The sequence below is a fragment of the Phocoena phocoena genome, chromosome X (genome assembly GCF_963924675.1).
Source record: "Phocoena phocoena chromosome X, mPhoPho1.1, whole genome shotgun sequence".
NCBI classification, from domain to species: domain Eukaryota; kingdom Metazoa; phylum Chordata; class Mammalia; order Artiodactyla; family Phocoenidae; genus Phocoena; species Phocoena phocoena.
Window position 1 is genome coordinate 1,501,030 of NC_089240.1, and position 18,597 is coordinate 1,519,626.

Sequence of the window (18,597 nt, forward strand, 5' to 3'; positions counted from 1 at the left end):
GCGGTCCAGTGGTTAGGGCTCCATGCTTCCACTGCAGGGGGTACGGGTTCCAACCCTGGTCGGCGAACTAAGATCCTGCAAGCCGCAGGGCATGGCCAAAATCTTAAAAATAATAAATTTTTTTAAAAAATAAAAATGGTTATGCTAGAAGGGCCAACACCAGAGGAAAGAGCCATGTAGGGAGAAGCCCCAGGGATGATAGGAGTAAATGCGGAAAGGGGGAGAGAAAACAGCCTCCACGTGGACCCGACAGAGGCCTTTCTAAGCAGGAGTCTTTTATGTGTGAAGATAAGCCCCACCCCCTCTGCGGGCTGGGTGAGGTAACAGGCAGTTTGAAGAGGCCCCCAGCCGCCCCTGAGCACGTGGGCGAGACAGTCAGCTGGACCCAAGAGCTGTGCCCGCTGAGGCCTGCAGCCCTGGTCACGTCCCGCGGCACTCAGCTGCTCTATCTGCCAGGGCGGGCTACACGATGAGTGAAGGTATGCATCAAGTTGGCTGGGCCACCAGGAGCCCAGAGAGCTGGAGCACCGTGATCTCTGCACGTGTCTGGGAGGGTGTTTCTGGACGAGATGAGCATTTGAACAGGTGGATGGAGGAAAGCAGGTGGCTCTCCCCAGGGAGGGTGGGCCCCGTCTAATCAGTTGACACTTGAATAGGACAGAAAGGCGGAGGGAGAATTCTCTGTCTCTCTGTCGTTGAGCTGGGATGTCCATCTCCTCCTGCCCTTGGACACCTGTGTGCCTGGTTCTCAGGCCTTTGGACTCGGGCTGAACACACCACCGGCTTTCCTGGGGCTCCAGATGGCAGACAGTGGCACTTCTTGGTCTCCCAAACTGTGTAGGTCAATTCCAATCAATCAATCAATATATACATACCGATATAAAGATACAGATATATGTATTACACAGGGTTCTGCAGAGAAACAGAACCAATACCTACATTTATCTATATCATCTATCGACCTATCATATGTCTATCATCTACATATCTATCATCTAGCTAGCTAGCTATTATCTACCTACCTATCATCCATCTATTATCTATCATCTGTCCATCTACATAGATATTAGATAGACCCTGTTGGCTCCGTTTCCCTGGAGAGCCCTAACTAATACTGGCTGCTATAACAAAGGAGCCCAGCCAAGGTGGTTTAAACAAAAGACACGTGCCTCTCACAGGCCTGGAGGCTGTTAGTCCGAGACCACGGCCAGGGCAGATTAGTTCCCGGAGAGGCTCTCCGCCTGGTTCGTGCAGCTGCATACTTGAGCAAGAGCTCTGGTCTCTTCCTCTCCTTATAAGGACACTAATCCCATCACGGGGACCCCACCCTCATGGCCTTATCTAACCCTAATCACCTCCCAAAGACCCCACTGCCTACCACCATCCCCTCGGGGGGTCAGGGCTTCCACATACGAATTCCGGGGGGACACGAAGACTCAGTCTGCAACATGCTCCCGCCACCTCGCCCGGAGGTGTCCACACGAGTGGGGCAGAGGCAGAGGAGGAAAGGCAGGGCTGGGGGCCCCCTGCGCGGTCTCCCCCTGCGCTGCCAGCGGTACGGACGTGCCTTCCTGCACGTGCATCGTGCACCCACCATCCCCCCCGACTGTGCATCTTTTCTTCCCTTCATCCACCTCCCCGTTCCCAACCCATCCCAACGCCTCGCCGGGGTGGTCAGGACAAGACCTGGGAGGGCCACTGCCAGCCCCTCGCCCCGACCTCACCAGCCCCTCCCAGGGGGTGTCCCTGCTGCCGCCAGACACCCACCAAGGCAGGCTCACCGCTGGCTCGGGCACTACGCAGGCGCCGCCCCCGCTGTCCCGGGCCGCGCTCCTGCACGACGCCGTACACGGCGGGACCGCCCTGAACCAAGCCGACCACAAACCCAGGACTGGCCCCCGTGGCCTGGCACGCGAGACCCCGGATGCCAGCGGGAAGGGAGGTGAGCCGGTCACTGCATCCCAGCGGCTGCACCTCCCCCGTGTCCTTCTGCCACCTGGAGACCTGCCATGTGGGCTTCACCGCCCACAGCCCGGGAACGGGCTCCTCCCTGGGGAGACCCCACACACCCGCCCCAGGCAGGCCTGCGGCCACTCAGCCCATCCACCATGGGGCCGGCTGCCCGGGCCCGAGAGGCGTGGCGTAGCTCTCCGGCCAAGTGCGTGTGAAGGGGTGAGGGCCACACCAGCCGTGGAGCCAGGGCACCAGGCACTGAGGGCAGGGTGATGCTCCCCCAACTCTCCTGGGTGAGGAGCTGGAAATGCTGAGCCCTCAGAGGTTCCGGGAGGAGAGTGGACTGCAGGAATCCCACGGTTCCTGCCAGAGGGTCTTACGGAGCCGGGAAACGTGTGAAGCCATGACACGCTGACCAACGACAGCTGTCCTTTAAGGAGAAGTGCGTTAACTCATTACATTGCCTGCAGGGAGAATGAAAGCTGCTCAATGCACGTTCGGTTTACCCATAAAAGTACAGGATGGATGGATGGATGGATGGACAGAGACAGATAGATAGACAGATATGACAAACTGACAGGGAATAGAAAAGACACAGATACGTAGATGATAAAGAATAAGTGTATAGATGATAAATAAGATAACACAGACGATAGATAGAGATGTCTGATGAACTGATCATAGATACATAGATAAATACACAGATGACACAGACAACAGATACCGATAATAGGTCAACAGATAATAGAAAATGGACAAGGCACAGATGACAGATTATAGATGCAGAGATAATACATGATACATACATAGATGATAAAGATGTAGACAGATAGGTATGTAGTAAATACACAGATGAATAATAATAGATGACAGATAACTGGCAGAATATAAAGAAGATATACATAGAATATAAACGTATATATATTTATACACGTAAATACATATACTTATGTTTACATACATATTTACATTATATATTATACATATATATATAAATAGAATCAACTCCATCCAGGCATGGAATCACAAAGGTTAGTATGTATGTAACAAACTGACCATCAACACAATTATCAGCTCCTACGCTGGACCATTAAACCCCAATCCTGGCGTCCCCGGTGCTGCGCACGAGATGTGACCTTCCCAATATCACCTACCCTCCAATCACTGCCTCATTTCCACGAAGACGCAGGCAGGATCCTCCTGGAAGCAAAAGCCCCGAGAGGACTCATCAAGTATCTTCTCCCAGAACACCCGCCGTCCGAGGGGAAATGCATTTGCTGTGGACCCCACGTGACAAAATCTCTCAGGAAAAGTCCTCTTTCAAGGACAGCTGTGGAGACCACCGGGTTCCATCCTTCTAACAGAGGAAGCGATGCTCGTCTCCCTAAGGAAACACTTCCTGAGGAATCTGCCCCTGCCTTGTGCCATCTGCCGTCTGCTAAAAGCCTATCCCATCTGGTCTCTCATCACCCAAAAAATTGAGAGAGTTTGGGTCAATCGAGAAGGTGAACTAATTGGGCTGAAAACGAGAGGTGGGCAAAGCATCCCAACCTTGCTTCAGGCCAAAGGTCAAACCACTGAGCAGATATTCTAAGGGTGCTCCCAGAAAACCAGAAGAAACAACCCCAGCAAAGAGGCCACGCGGAGCCCCCAGCCTCGGAGTCACAGCCTGGGAAGCCGGGACGGGCCCAGGCAGCCGGGGGGACCCAGAGACCACGCAGGTTCCGGGAGGGCCCTGCGTCTGCAGGGCTGGCGCACAGGCCAGGAACCCGGATCTGCAGAGAGGAAGGGGGAGCCTGAACGGTCGGGATCTTGAGTTGAGCACCACAGGATGGGGCTGGCTGTGTGCACGGCAGGGCCGGAGGAGAGGCCGGTGGGGCTGGAGGCTGAAGCCACCCAAGGCAAGCAGCCGCTGTACTCCACCCGCGCGGGGCTGCAGAGGACGAAGCCAGCGAAGTTCAGAGGAGGGCCCCCAGCACCTAGAAGGAGGACCCCGAAGGCCTAGCCCTGGGCCTGCTAGCCGTGAGAGGCACAGAAGGGCTTGTGTTTCCAGGCAGAGCTGCAAACCCAGCCCCCCGGTGGCCAGAACAGCTGCAAAACATCCAACGCTGGGTCTTAATTCAGTACAATTTATAGGACGGGGACACACGGGGCTGCAGGTTCCCAAGGAGAAGAATTCTAGCTATGTGATTGGTCCAGACTGCACCCAGAAACCAGAAAGACGAACTGTCTGAGGGCCGCGGTGCTTTCAGAAACCTGTGAAGGGCCCCAGGCCTTCGCTCAGAGGGCGGCCGAGACCCCGGGGTCACTCCAAACACACACTGAGGCGCCCGCCTCCCTGAGCCGGGATGAGAGCGGGACTCTGAAAGGAAACTGACTTTACAGCAAGACCTGAGCGTGAAACACACACCACCTTGAGGAAGCAGAGTCCTGGGCCGACCCAGATAAGACACATCCTTAACGGTCAGGGGCTGTGTTTTTACGAGAATTTCTGGATGCCAGCAATGATATTTTATCTAAGACACTGAAGGCCACGTTCCACTTAACGTTCGACGGAGAACGCTCTGCAAGTGTCAGGTTATCATGACTGAAAACTGGCCTGTTTAAACTCAAAATGTTTGTGCAGAAAAACTCTACGTTTGAATCCCCCTCCCCATGCCCCCGGGAACAGAGGCAACCCATAACGTGCAGAAGGAGAAAAATAACGATGGACGCCGACCTCCCAGTCTGTCTGTTTCTGGGGTACCTCGTTTTCTTAAAAGGAAGGAGAGAAAGGAAGGGAACGGGGAGAGAAAGGAGTCGATGGGGAAGAACCCAGATGCCGTAGCGATACACGTGGTCCGAGGCCAGCAACCAGAAAGGCTCGGCTTTTTAAAATCATCCTGCCCACACCCCGTGCAAAGACAGCCCAGGGAACGACCGTGCAGAATCCCTCCTCCCGTAGCAGGCTTCCCCGGCTGGCAGCTTTATTCACATAAACACACTGTGATACCAAAAGATCCAGAAATGCATCACAGCCTTGATGTAATTCCCAAAGACCCCAGGACAAAGCACAGGGGCCTGACTTCTTCCGCGTGGCTTGGAAAAGTCTCTTTAAACAAACAGAAATAAAGCCCTCCCTCGAGGTCGGAGGCTTTCCTGCAAGTGTGAAGCGTTACTCACGCACGTCACACCGATAAATTAGGAGTCCGTTTATCGCTGGGGTTTCTTGAACAAGCGTCCGATTCGACAGCGTTAAATCAGGAAAAGTACAAGCCAGGAAGAGGGCCGGCAACCCCAGGGCTTAGGAATTAGACGTGACAAACGCAGAGAGGCGGCTAGCTGGAGGGACACAAGTTTTCACGAGTGACAGAAAGCCAGGATGTTAAGAAATGTGGGGGAGGGGGGTCAGATGCAAAGCAGCCAACTATAGCCCGGGAGGTGGGATGTGCGTCTCTGCGGCTCTTTTCCCAGCCGGAGAGCAGAGCAGAGGGTCTGAAGACAGCGACCCTATCGCTTTCCTTCAAGGAGACGGCGCAGGTGACGCTGCTTTCTCACTTCCTAAACACGTTCAAGGCTGGTGACATCAAGATAAAAGACTGCCTTGGCCGGAGCCACAGGAAGTCCCCAGCCACGAACCTGGAGAAATGCCCTCCTTAAGCCCCCGGGATGCGGCTCGATGTTGGGGTCCTGGGAAAAGATTGCCGAGGGCTGAGATGGGGCATTTGTAAATCGCGTACCTCCCGACAAAACCTCCGCCCGGACTTGGGTTGTTTTAAGGTGGGAATCAGAGATAAGACTGGTGTCTTTTTCTTTTTTGGGCCGCACCGCGTAGCATGTGACATCCTAGGGCTCCGACCAGGGATCGAACCCATGCCACCTACACTGAGAGCACGGAGTCTCAACCACTGGACCAGCCAGGGAAGTCCAGGGGCTTTGCCTCTTAAAGAAAAGCAATTCGTTTAAAATAAGTAAATAAATAAAAGTAGTTCTAAGTGTTAGAAACGGCCTTCCCGTTTCCCCAATGGCATAAGCAACCCACAAGGACCCCCAAAGATAAAATGATCCCTGGTACTATTTTTAACTCAGTGCCCCCCGCCCCCCATCGGTGTTTAAAAGAGAATGCAAGAGCCCTTTCCAGGAATCGAATCTAAATCAGCCCTCTAAGAGCCGGCCGTGCGCACGAGAGGGTCCTCCGTATTCAAAAGCAGGGTTTCCAAGGAGTGGGGACCGCCTTCTCTATATTCATCCCAAGAAAAGTGATTCTGGGGAAACCGGACCTTTGAAGCATCAGACTCACAGAAAACCTACCTCAAGACCCATGAGCTACAGGGCTCACAAGGACTGTGAATTCAGGCAAGGGGAGAAAAAAAGACTGATTCACGGCAGAAAACACACCACAACCAACACCTCTTTTCTGCTTTTTTTTTTTATAAGCGGTTGCACTGCAGACTCACTGTTAACATTTTCCACCAAACATAAAACTGGTGTCTCTTGAAAACAGGGCGTCTGGCCAGAGTGTCTCTCCCCGGCTACCCAGAGGCAAGGTTCCCACGTCAATGACAGTGCAAAGAGGTTCCTTCACCAACCAACGGCTAACACCCACGGATGGTGTCGGTGGAGGACACACAGGGGTTTCATCCTCGCGGCCCATCGGTTTCAATCTTTCTCCGATTTACCCCAAACCGTCCCTCGCAAAGAACACGAACGCTGCAGGTATGGAATTATCTAGGAGGCAAAACATCCCTGCCGGCCGTGCTTCTGTCGCTGAGTTCAGCATTTGCAATCCTATCAGCGGACACCTGGGGCTTTGATAAGTCATTTCTTTCCCTTGCGCTAGGACGCAAGGGGCCCCTCCAGAGAAAATGCTCATTTTCACCAGCTCTGGGCCACCCAAAGCCCATCTCTGTCCTCTGAGCCCCCCAAAGCCCCCCACCTGTCCTCTGGGCCACCCAAAGCCCATCTCTCTCCTTTGGGGCAACCAAAGCCCGTCTCTGTCCTCTGGGCCGCCCGAAGCCCCACCAAAGGTCCATCTCTCTGTTTTGTGCATTTCCTCTGTCCCGGGCAGCGCGCCCACCGGCGGGGTCAGTACTGACAGACAAGCCTCCGACGAGAGGCGCCCACGCGCGGTCCCCTCCCCGCCCCCCCCCCCCCCCCACCGCCGCGCTACACGAAGCTGCCGTCCCTGAGGCCGAAGTAGCCGGCGTGGCCGGCATCGCCCAGAGGGAACGCCTGCTCGTGGCCCAGGCCCCACTCGCCCTCGTCCTCATCCTCCAGCTCGGCCGCGGCGCCGCGCGCGTTCTCGTACAGGAAGATCTGCTCGTGCACGTGCGCGGGGGCCAGGCGGTTCCGCTTGGCGCTGACGACGTTGGCCGAGGAGCCGAAGAGGCGCTCGGGGCAGACGCGCGTGGCCGCCACGGACCAGTACTTCTGCAGCACCCTGGGCAGCAGCGGGAAGAGCGCCAAGCGGTCGGACCACCACCTGAGGGGGTCCTCGTTGAGCGCCAGCACCTTCTGCGACTTGAAGTTGCTGAGCTCCTCCACCACCTGCGCGCGCCAGCCGTCCTGGTCCTCGACGCCCGCCGCGGGGCAGAAGATCTCGGCCAGCATGTCGTGGATGACGCTGGCGGGCGGCGGCGTGGCCGAGGGCGCCGGCTTCTTCACGGGGGGCTCCTCGGGCGGGGCGTACAGCTGGTCCCCGGGGGCGCGGTAGGCGCCGTCCTTGGCCTTGTCCAGGAGCCCCTTGGCCTCCTCCACCACCCTGTTCTCCACCTGCTGCCTCTCGAAGGTGGACAGGAAGGGCAGCCTCTTGTAGCGCGGGTCCAGGAAGGTGGCCACGTTGAGGAACATGTCGATCTCGGGCGTCTCCTGGTAGGTCTTGGCGAGCTCCTTGGCGATCACCTCCTTGGCCATGCTGATCTCCTTGGAGTCCGTCTCCTTGCTGTTGAGCGTGCTGTTGAGAAGCATGTGCAGCAGGGGCTTCACCATGCTGATGGTGGGGTACTTGGACCCGGACAGCATGTCGGCCACCTGCTTGAAGGGCTGCAGCAGGTCCACCAGGCCCTCGATGGTGGCCCACTCGGCGGCCTCCAGCAGGAGGTGGTGGTTGTTGCTGTCCTCCAGGAGGACCCCGGCGATGGCGAACTGCTGCTCCTTGAGGCGCTGCAGCATGGCCAGCGTGCTGCCCCACCAGGACACGCGGTTGCTGACCAGCATGCAGTGGGCGGCGTTCTGCTGCTTCTGCTTCTCGTACAGCATGTACATGGCCACGGTGGACTGCTGGAAGTACTCCACCAGCCTGCGGCAGCGGCCGAGCAGCGCGCCCAGCTTGGGCAGCCGGAAGGCCTGCTGGATGCCCGCGTCGAACGTGTGGCCCAGGCAGGGCATCTGCACCGCGATGTCCAGCAGCGAGCAGGCCTTGGCGATGTCCTTGCCACGGTCCGTGGTGGCGCTGAAGACCTTGGAGCTGACGCCCCACTCGATGAAGGCTTCGTACAGGACGCGCGTGATGGTCTCGGCCGCATTGTCCTCCGGCACCTCGAAGGTCTTGAGGCAGCGGGAGCCCAGGAAGAGGCCGTGGGGGGCGGCGCGGCCCAGGAAGTGCGCGGCCAGCGTCACGTAGGTCCGATTCTGGCTCTCGCTGCGCCACAGGTCGGTGGAGATGCCGCACCACGCGGCCTCCGCCAGCTCCTTGAGGACCGCGTCGCGCACGGCGCCGTAGCGCTCGGGGATGGCCTTGCCGCAGAAGAACTTGCGGCTGGGCAGCTCGTAGCGCGGCTCGGCCGTCTTCAGCAGCACCTTGAACGTGGGCTCGTCCACGATGGACGCGGGATAGAGCCCCTCGCAGATGAGGCCCATGACGGCGGCCGTCAGTTCCTGCTGCCTGCGGCCCTCGTGGCCGTGCACCGCTGCCACCGCCGCCGCCGCTGCCGCCTTGGCGGCCGGCGGCTCCTGCGCGCTCTGCTGCGCGGCCTCGGGCTTGAGCTTGGAGAAGGCGCTGGCGAAGGCCTCGCGCATCTGCTCCGTGTTGCTCTTGACAAACTCGCAGAACTCATCGGGGTGGTTCTTCTCCAGGTGGTAGGACAGGTTGGAGGTGTTGCCCGAGTAGGCGATCTGGGCCATGCAGATGCGGCAGTAGATCTTCTTCCACTGCAGGATGCAGCCCTCGGCGTTCGTGTCGAAGCCGAAGTAGCGCCACACTTTGCTCTTGGCGCGCGGATGCGCCACCAGCTTGAGGTCGGTCTGCGCGCCCTCCAGGCTCTTGCCCTCCATTGCGCCACCCGGGCCGGGCCTCGCTCATTCGGGACGACCTGCCGAGAAGCAGCGAGACAAACACAGCGTGAGAAGAGACCCGGCTCCGGCCGGCGGGGAGCGGGGCTGCTCCGGAATCAAGGGCGCACGCAGAGGGTCCCCGGGGGCCGCCGCTCCGGCTCGTGGCTTTGGCACAGCAGAGGGGCCAGTCTGACAAGCCAGCAACTCTTCCATCCAGGTGCGTCCGAAGACACGCGTTTTTTTATTGTTAGTTTTGGGATCGTCTTTGGACTCCTGATGACAGCTCTTTCCTCACCTGAGCTGCTTTACTCTGTCCTGTTCTAGGAAATCCAGGAGCCCCGACGCCAAGCAGGGGGGCCTGTTCTCCAGACGGAGGCCACATTCCCAAGCGCCCCGCCAGCCCAAGACGACCCACCTCCCCGACCGAAAACCTGGTCGTCAAGTACACGTGCCACACGCCACCATCAGATGTGGCTCCAATCAGAAGACGGAAACAGAGGGTCTCAAGCGGATATTAAGTTGTCAGAGTGGCATTAAATACGAGCTTCCTCTAATTTTATGTTTTGAAATGATGCCTTTTTGACCACAATGAGATCTCACCTCACCCCCACCCCCCAGCGGAATGGGTTTCATCAAAAAGAACACAAATAACAAATGCTGGTGAGGCTGTGGAGAAAAGGGAACCCTCCTACACCATTGGTGGGGATATAAACTGGTGCAGCCACTATGGAGAACAGGATGGAGGTTCCTTAAAAAACTAAAAATAGAGCTACTGTACGATTCAGCAATCCCACTCCTGGATATTTATCTGAAAGAAAAAAACCACTCATTAGAAAAAAGATCCATGCACCCCCATGTTCACAGCACCACTATTCACAACAGCCAAGACATGGAAGCAACCTAAACGTCCATTGTCCACGGACAGAGGGATGGATAAAGAAGATGGGGTACGTATATACAGTGGAGTACGACTCAGCCATGAAAAAGGAACGAAATCGCACAATTTGCAGCAACATGGATAGGCTTGGAGATTATTATGTTTAGTGAAATAAATCAGACAGACCAAGACAAATACTGTATGGTTTCAGTTATAAGTGGAATCCAAAAAAAAATTTTTTTTTCAACTAGTGAATACAACAGAAAAGAAGCAAACTCACAGATATACAGAACAAATTACTGGTTACCAGTGGGGAGAAGGAAGGGAGAGGGGCAATAAAGGGGAAGGGGATTGAGAAGAACAAACTATAATACTCGGTATAAAATAAATAAGATACAAGAATATATAGTACAACACAGGAAATACAGCCAGTATTTTATAACGACTATAAATGGAGTATAACCTTTAAAAACAGTGAGTCACTATGTTGTACACCTGAAACTTATATAATATTGTACATTAACTTATATCAATTAAAGAAAGTTAAAAATATTACCTTCTGAACTGAACATGCTCTATTTTGTTTTGTTTTTTTAATCTATCTGTCTACCTATCTATCCATCCATCCATCACTTATATCTATCTATCTACCTATCTATCCATCCATCCATCACTTTATCTATCTATCTACCTATCTATCCATCCATCCATCCATCACTTATATCTATCTACCTATCTATCTATCCATCCATCACTTTATCTATCTACCTATCTATCCATCCATCCATCCATCACTTATATCTATCTACCTATCTATCCATCCATCCATCACTTATATCTATCTATCTCTCTACCTATATATCTATCTATCCATCCATCCATCACTTATATCTATCTATCCACCTATCTATCCATCCATCACTTATATCTATCTATCTATCTACCTATCTATCCATCCATCCATCACTTTATCTATCTATCTACCTATCTATCCATCCATCCATCCATCACTTATATCTATCTATCCATCCATCCATCCATCACTTATATCTATCTATCTATCTACCTATCTATCCATCCATTCATCACTTATATCTATCTATCTATCTACCTATCTACCTATCTATCCATCCATCCATCACTTATATCTATCTATCTACCTATCTATCCATCCATCCATCACTTTATCTATCTATCTACCTATCTATCCATCCATCCATCCATCACTTATATCTATCTACCTATCTATCCATCCATCCATCACTTATATCTATCTATCTATCTACCTATCCATCCATCCATCACTTTATCTATCTATCTATCCATCCATCCATCCATCCATCACTTATATCTATCTATCTACCTATCTATCCATCCATCCATCACTTATATCTATCTACCTAACTATCTATATACCCATCCATCCATCACATCTATCTATCTACCTATCTATCCATCCATCCATCACTTATATCTATCTACCTATCTATCTATCCATCCATCCATCACTTATATCTATCTATCTACCTATCTATCCATCCATCCATCACTTATATCTATCTACCTATCTATTTATCCATCCATCCATCACTTATATCTATCTATCTACCTATCTATCCATCCATCCATCACTTATATCTATCTATCTACCTATCTATCCATCCATCCATCACTTATATCTATCTACCTATCTATTTATCCATCCATCCATCACTTATATCTATCTATCTATCTATCTATCTATCTATCTATCTTGGCTGCGTCAGGTCTTCGTTGAGGCATGCAGCATCTAGTTCCCCGACCAGGGATCGAACCCGCGCCCCCTGCACTGGGAGCGCAGAGTCTAACCCACTGGACCACCAGGGACGTCCCTCTATTTTCTCCTGGCTGCATCTGGCGTCAGGAACCAGATTGGGGCAATAATGGATTTCTCAATCCCTGGAACTTCTCAAAATGCCCACCGTGGGCACTCACACCTGGGCACAGAGACACCTACGAGCTGTGGTGCAGCATTGCCCGGCTGTCAGGGGGACGCATTCGGCGTCCCGGAGCTGCCAGTCAGGGCCAGGACACCCAAAAGGGCAGCTGAGCTTTCTTAAAAGCTGCCTGCTACTCACAGACGTAGCAAACGAACTAGTGGCCGCCAAAGTGGAAAGGTGGGGAGGGATAAATTAGGGGTTTGGGATGAACAGATACACACTACTATATATAAAATAGATAAGCAACAAGGACCTACTGTAGAGCACAGGGAACGACATTCAATAGCTCGTAATGACCTATAATGGAAAAGAATCTGAATATATATGTATAATTGAATCACTGTGCTGTACACCTGAAGCTAACACAATATTGTAAATCAAGTATGCTTCAATAAAAGAGAAACTTTTGGGCTTCCCTGGTGGCGCAGTGGTTGAGAATCCGCCTGCCGATGCAGGGGACACGGGTTCGGGCCCTGGTCTGGGAGGATCCCACATGCCGCGGAGCAACTAGGCCCGTGAGCCACGGCCACTGAGCCTGCGCGTCTGGAGCCTGTGCTCCGCCACAAGAGAGGCCGCGATAGTGAGAGGCCCGCGCACCGCGACGAAGAGTGGCCCCCGCTCGCCGCAACTAGAGAAAGCCCTCGCACAGAAACGAAGACCCAACACAGAAAAAATTAATTAATTAATTAATAAAACTCCTACCCCTAACATCTTCAAAAAAAACAGAAGAAATAGAAAATTTCGAATTAGGCATGAATTTAAAAAAAAGAGAGAGAGAAACTTTTAATAATCATAAACAAATATACACATATATGCCTAGACACAGAGAGAAAAAGATACGCTTTAAGAGCATGAATGTTAGTTTTATTACTTATTTGATTTCCTCAAATGATGCCCATGGAACAGACTTCCCCCTGAAATGGGTTAAGTCTGCAAGCTTTCAACCCCCTGTACAGCACTCAGGGGGTTAAATCACAAAGTGCACCAACCAGGCGTTTTCTGAGTGTGGGGCATATGTTCAAAGCCAAAACCCAGTAACAACGACAGTGGTTTGAATAGCGGCCCCCCTCCCCAAATTCACGTCCCCCCAAAACCTGAGAGTGAGACCTTATGTGGAAACAGGGTCTTTGCAGAGGTGATGAAGGGAAGGGTCTGAGATGAGGTCCCCCTGGATGAGGATGGCCCTACATCCAATGACAGGGTCCTTACAAGACACAGGAGACGGGAGACACAGACACAGAGGAGAAGCCCCGGAAAGACAGAGGCAGAGATGGGAGGGACGCGGCCAGAAGCCCAGGGACGCCTGGAGCCCCCAGAAGCTGGAAGAGGCGGGAAGGACCCTCCCCTGGAGCCTCCGGAGGGAGCGCGGCCCTGGGACACCTCGACTTCGGGTTTCTGGTCTCCAGAAAGAGACAGGATGAACTTCCATGATTTTAAGTACTTTGTTACAGCCGCCCCTGCACGCTCTACTGATGAGAACAAAACTATAAAAGCTATGAGTGGTAACATCACCCCTGGTGCTGGGCGCCCTGCGGTCAAAAGGGCCCCCCTGAGGCTTTCAGGGAGAGGTCACACTTGGGGGGGCTGATTTAAGGGGCATGTCGGTAGCCAGGGATGGGGCAGAAGGATGTACTGCTCAGAGGTGAGGCCCAAAGTCTCCAGGACAGGGGGAGGGGATCCGATACAGCCAGGACTTTCACAAAGAGGAAACCCCCAAACCGCACATCCTACAGCCAAGCCAGGATGGGGCACCTGAGCGTGGGAAAGGTGGTCCCAAAAAGCGATGAGAACTGCACAGCGGGCACCACACCTGGGCTCTGGAATCTGACCTGCCACATCCCGCGCGGGCCATGCAATTCAGTTTTATCAGATCCGACTACACCTGGATGATGATGATGAATTACTGCTGTGATGTGGCTGAAGGAGCCCAGCGCCATCCTGGTGCAAACTTTTGCCCACGAAGCAGGAAGCATCCCTGACACAGTGACAACCTAAGGAGGCACCGCCCGTAGGGCCTCCCCCTGCGGCATCACCTCCTTCGGGCCAATGATGTCAGAACCTCCAAGGAGGTGACACACAGTAGGAGGGTTCTGAGCACATACGTTGAAGGCGGCTGCACAAAGCCACCCTCCACTGTCTGGAGGGCAAGGTCTACATCTCCCGTCAGAGTCAGGAATCAAGGTTTTGTCAAAGCACCCTCTCCACAGGGTCCTTCTTACAGGCCGGCCTGAGCATCTCTGGGGGGGACCATCGCCAAGACACTGCCAGGGACGTGGCGAGGTCCTGCCTTTCCTCACATCAGAGACACCAGCCAGATCTTCCCAATCAGCTTCACCAACACAAGGAACATGTCACAAGACACAGGATGAAGCCACCAAGTGGAGAACCAGCTGCATTCTTCCCAGTCGGTAGTTCAGGAAACTGGCAAGAACCGGAAACAGGGCCACTCTCCCTGATTTTTGTTTGTTTGTGTTGGAGATTATAGTTATTTTTCACTGGGAAAAAATGTTACTAGGAATAACATGTAAGTGACTTGTTATGTTACTTGAAATATATGTTGTAAATTTCTGTTCACCTTTTTTTTCACTTCAAATAAATTTAAATTTAATTAACATGTAAGTGAATAGGATCCATATGGATAAGTAAATGCCACATAAACAAAAGCTCTTTGGGGCTTCCCTGGAGATCCAGTGGTTAAGACTCCACGCTTCCAAGGCAGGGGACATGGGTTGGATCCCTGGTCAGGAAACTAGGATCCCACATGCTGCGTGGGACAGCTGAAAAGTAAAAATTTAGAAATTTATTTTTAAAAAAGCTCTTTGGGGGGGGGCGGGGGGGGAGTACTTATTTTTTTTTAGGAGTCAAAAACTCCTAAGATCATGAAAACTGTGGTTTCACCTCCCTGGATCCACAACCCCCAACCGTTCATATGTACACAACACCAACGAAAAATAACTTCCTCTTTATCGGTTTCTAAAAACCCTGCAGTTTGAACACCAGGAGCCACCCTAAAATAGCTTCATAAGTGGGCCAGCTGACATCTTTTGGGGTGTCAGCCCATCAGGAGAAGTCCATTTCCAGACCTACCTCCTATTTCCAACAGAATTCTTAAGGGAAATGCCTGTGTGGTATCAGAACGTCCCTGTAAAACACACCTGGATGACTTTCTCTCCCTTTCAAAACTGAGGCATCAGAGACATTTAATTTGTAATAGACGATCGCCACAGAGAATCTGGAAATCAGAGTCTCTTACAGGAAGTTTTAATTTACTTACACAGGCCTCTATCAAGGCACAACCTGCAACGATCATGAGTTTGTAATGATCTTGTTTACAGATAGCGCATTTTAAGGTTACATTCAGGGGTGGGTTACCTTTTCAGCCTCTTCCTTCACCTTTTCATAGAATCCAGGTGAACTCACACCACACGCCTGTCCCCCACCTGATAAAATGTGCAGGACCACCCACAATGGCAAAGCGACAGTAATAAATGTGAGGCAGCTCCATTTCATCTAAGGAGTCCCAGTAAAAGTTATATAATTGCATTAAATATGTACAGCATGCACAAGCAACGCATCGAAACGCTGAGACGATCTATAGACAGATTCTCTAGATGCTGAAGATCCGACACGCAAATATTAGCAAACTCGTAACCAAGGTAGTTTTAAATCTGAGGCCTGATCTGACCGCTCACGGTGGGTTAGCAAAGAACTTCCACAATACCAAATGCACTTCAGTAATCACCGATGTGGCTTGTCGTTATCCGTTTAGAATATATAAATAAGAGGATATTTCCGTATCAACTATTTTATACTGTGCACGTTTTTATTTCTATAGACTATATACTTTTTTTTTTTTTTTTTTGCGGTACGCGGGCCCCTCACTGTTGCGGCCTCTCCCGTTGCAGAGCACAGGCTCCGGACGCGGCTCACGGGCCCAGCCACTCCACGGCATGTGGGATCTTCCCGGACCGGGGAACGAACCCACGTCCCCTGCATCGGCAGGCGGACTCTCAACCACTGCGCCACCAGGGAAGCCCCTATATAAGTTACTTTTTAAAAAAAGGAAACATCTGATGTTTAAGAACAACAAACCCCAGCTACTCTCCATGTGAACTGGGCCTCTGGTTACTGTTTAATTTAGCTCCATACCGGGGCAAAGTTCAATGTCTCCTCCCCCCGCAAAGGTTAAGTCCAGTTAGGGGCAAATAAAAAATGGGTCCAAAAGCAGAGGAACAGTGCCACTTGGGACACCGGCCACCACCTGGCACATGGGACGGATGTTCGTTCACTCCTCCGCCCAGACCTAAAATGATTTCGAACCCCACAGACCACGTGGCTCGCACACAGCAAGCCCAGCAAGTCCATCTTTGGATGAAACAACCCTCTGCAAAAGCCGGAATAAGGATGCCCTCGGCTGACACATGGCCTCACGGCTGCCTTGCCTTTCCACAACTTTATTTTTTTTCTCAATCAGTCAACAGGTGGAAACCACAGGGCAAGCCCTCAGGTTGGATGCACCTCCGACACGTTTCCGAGGCACGCATTTTGGGGTGCTGCTGCGGTAACACCGACAAACCTAAATTCCATCCTCAACTTGTCTCTTCTGCGAGCGGCTAAACGGGCTCCCGGGCGAGACAGCCAGACCCGTCTGGGAGCAAAACTGCTCGGAGCGGTGCGCTCCACAACCTGGGGCCATTTGGGGCAACCTGGGACAGCTTCCCATACGTCTTCACTGTTTACAAGCCAATCCTGATCTCAAAGGTGACTATGCGGACCCCACCCCCGAGCCCCAGGTACTGGCTGGGGTCTTACCCTCTGTTCATTTCTGATTGCTCTCAATGTGTTTTTTTTTTTTTTTATAAAAGATACCGAAATCCAGCTTATCAGAAAACCAAATGCTCACCTCACATAAACCTGGAAGATGTATTTCCCTTTGATGGAGGCCTGGGAGGGTGGAGCTCATATAAAAATATCTACTCCTGGTCGGAGCTGCAGGTTTGCAAAGTGTGGCCCCGGCAGCGCCCCTGCCGTCGGCGAGTGTGAGCGATTCTCAAGTATTTTCACAACCAAAGTCACATGTTCTTTGCCCTTTTTTCACCCCCGCGTCTCAGGGGTGTTGCCCAGACGCTGCTGGGGGTGCCAGGTCAATAGGGTGGAAACACGGGTGAAACTGAGACTCCATCTATCCCCTTAGGCCACACAGTAGAGAGACCGGCCACAAGGTGACACAGCACCACTCTTCCCACCGAATACTTTGTTTTAGAAAGTAGTCATCTGTGACCTAAAAATACAATGTCATGTATGCTCGCGTAGCCTAGGGTGAGTGTGATCTCCTGCAAATTAGGGCAGACAGAGATTCCTACAGGTTCCCCCGTTTTACGTCCTGACCACGCCGCTGCGACCAGACACAGCCCCAGACAGATCGCCGCCACCCCCCACTCCCCGGAGGTCCCCAACGTGCGTGAAGAGCGCGAACGGGTCCCCGGGGAGTTTGGGACCGGAGACGCCGCGGAGGTCGCGGGGGCCAGAGGAACAAGGTGCCCCAGAGCGGAAGCCCCTCCCTCCAGGCCTCGCCGCGCCCTCGAGCGCGCCCGGCGTCCCCCACCCACCCCGGGGAGGCCCGTCCTACCTGACCCTGCGCGCGGCCGGGCTCTCGAGCGCCCCCTCCTTCGCCCCAGCCGCGGGGCTGCGGGGCGCGCGGGACCCCGGGGACCCCGGCCCGCAGAGCGCGGGGGGAGCGGATCCCCGGGCCGACCCCGGCCCGGGATGCGCGGAGCGGGGGAGGGGCGCGTGGGGACGGCGCACCTCCCTCCCCCCGCGGCCGCCCGGCCCTGCTTCCGGGAGCGCCCGGCGCGGCGCGCCCTGGCCGGCGGCCGGGGTCAAGGGCACGCGGGGCCCCGCCGCGCCCCTCCCCCGCTCCCCCACGATCCCGGGGGTCCCGGCCGAGCGAGGGGCGCGACCCCGGCCGGGCGCCGCCGCCGCCGCGAGCCCCCCGCCCGCCCCTGGCGCCGCCGCCCCCGCCCGCCGCCGGCCGCTGACCTGGTTCCGCGAAGCCCCGGAGGCAGCGGCGCAGCAGCTGCGCCACGACCACCGCCGCGCCCACCGCGTACACTCGCAGGGCCGCCCGCGCCGCAGACAAAAGCGACATGGCTGCCCGGCCGCCGCTTCCGCGCCGCCCGCGGGACTCAGAGCCCCGCCGGACGGCGGAAACGCGCCCGCGCCGGCCCGCCCCCCGCGCCCACGCGCCCGCCCCGAACCCCGCCCGGACCCCGCCTGGACCCCAGGACGCCGCCTGACCCGGGGCGCCGGACCCCGGACCCCCGACCCCGGCCCGGAACAGGCACTCCCGCCCGCACCGCGGACCCCTCCCGGCTGACGACCTCCGCCCGGACCCCGGGACTCTGCCTGACGCCGGGGCCCCGGACCCCAGCCCGGACCAAGGACCCCAGGGACCCCCGCCCGGACCGAGGACCCCACGGACCCCCGCCCGGACCAAGGACCCCAGGGACGCCCCCCCGACCCCAGGGACCCCCGCCC

General features: G+C 54.3%; 2 protein-coding genes across 2 annotated transcripts in view; both read right to left on the reverse strand.

Moving 5' to 3' along the window:
- Nucleotides 1–18,208, reverse strand: part of DHRSX (dehydrogenase/reductase X-linked) — a 182,512-nt gene extending 164,304 nt beyond the window's left edge. The window contains exon 1 of the mRNA XM_065901016.1: nt 18,100–18,208. Within this exon, the coding sequence (XP_065757088.1) occupies nt 18,100–18,208 (109 nt within the window). The remainder of the gene's footprint in view (nt 1–18,099) is intronic.
- ZBED1 (zinc finger BED-type containing 1) lies at nt 7,099–9,204 on the reverse strand. The gene has a single exon (XM_065901324.1). It carries the CDS (start codon nt 9,202–9,204, stop codon nt 7,099–7,101), a length of 2,106 nt encoding a protein of 701 aa, XP_065757396.1.
- Nucleotides 18,209–18,597: the final 389 nt, after the last annotated feature.

Excerpts from the sequence above, each read along its gene's own strand:
- ZBED1 (XM_065901324.1), bottom strand. The coding sequence starts at position 9,204 with ATGGAGGGCAAGAGCCTGGAGGGCGCGCAGACCGACCTCAAGCTGGTG.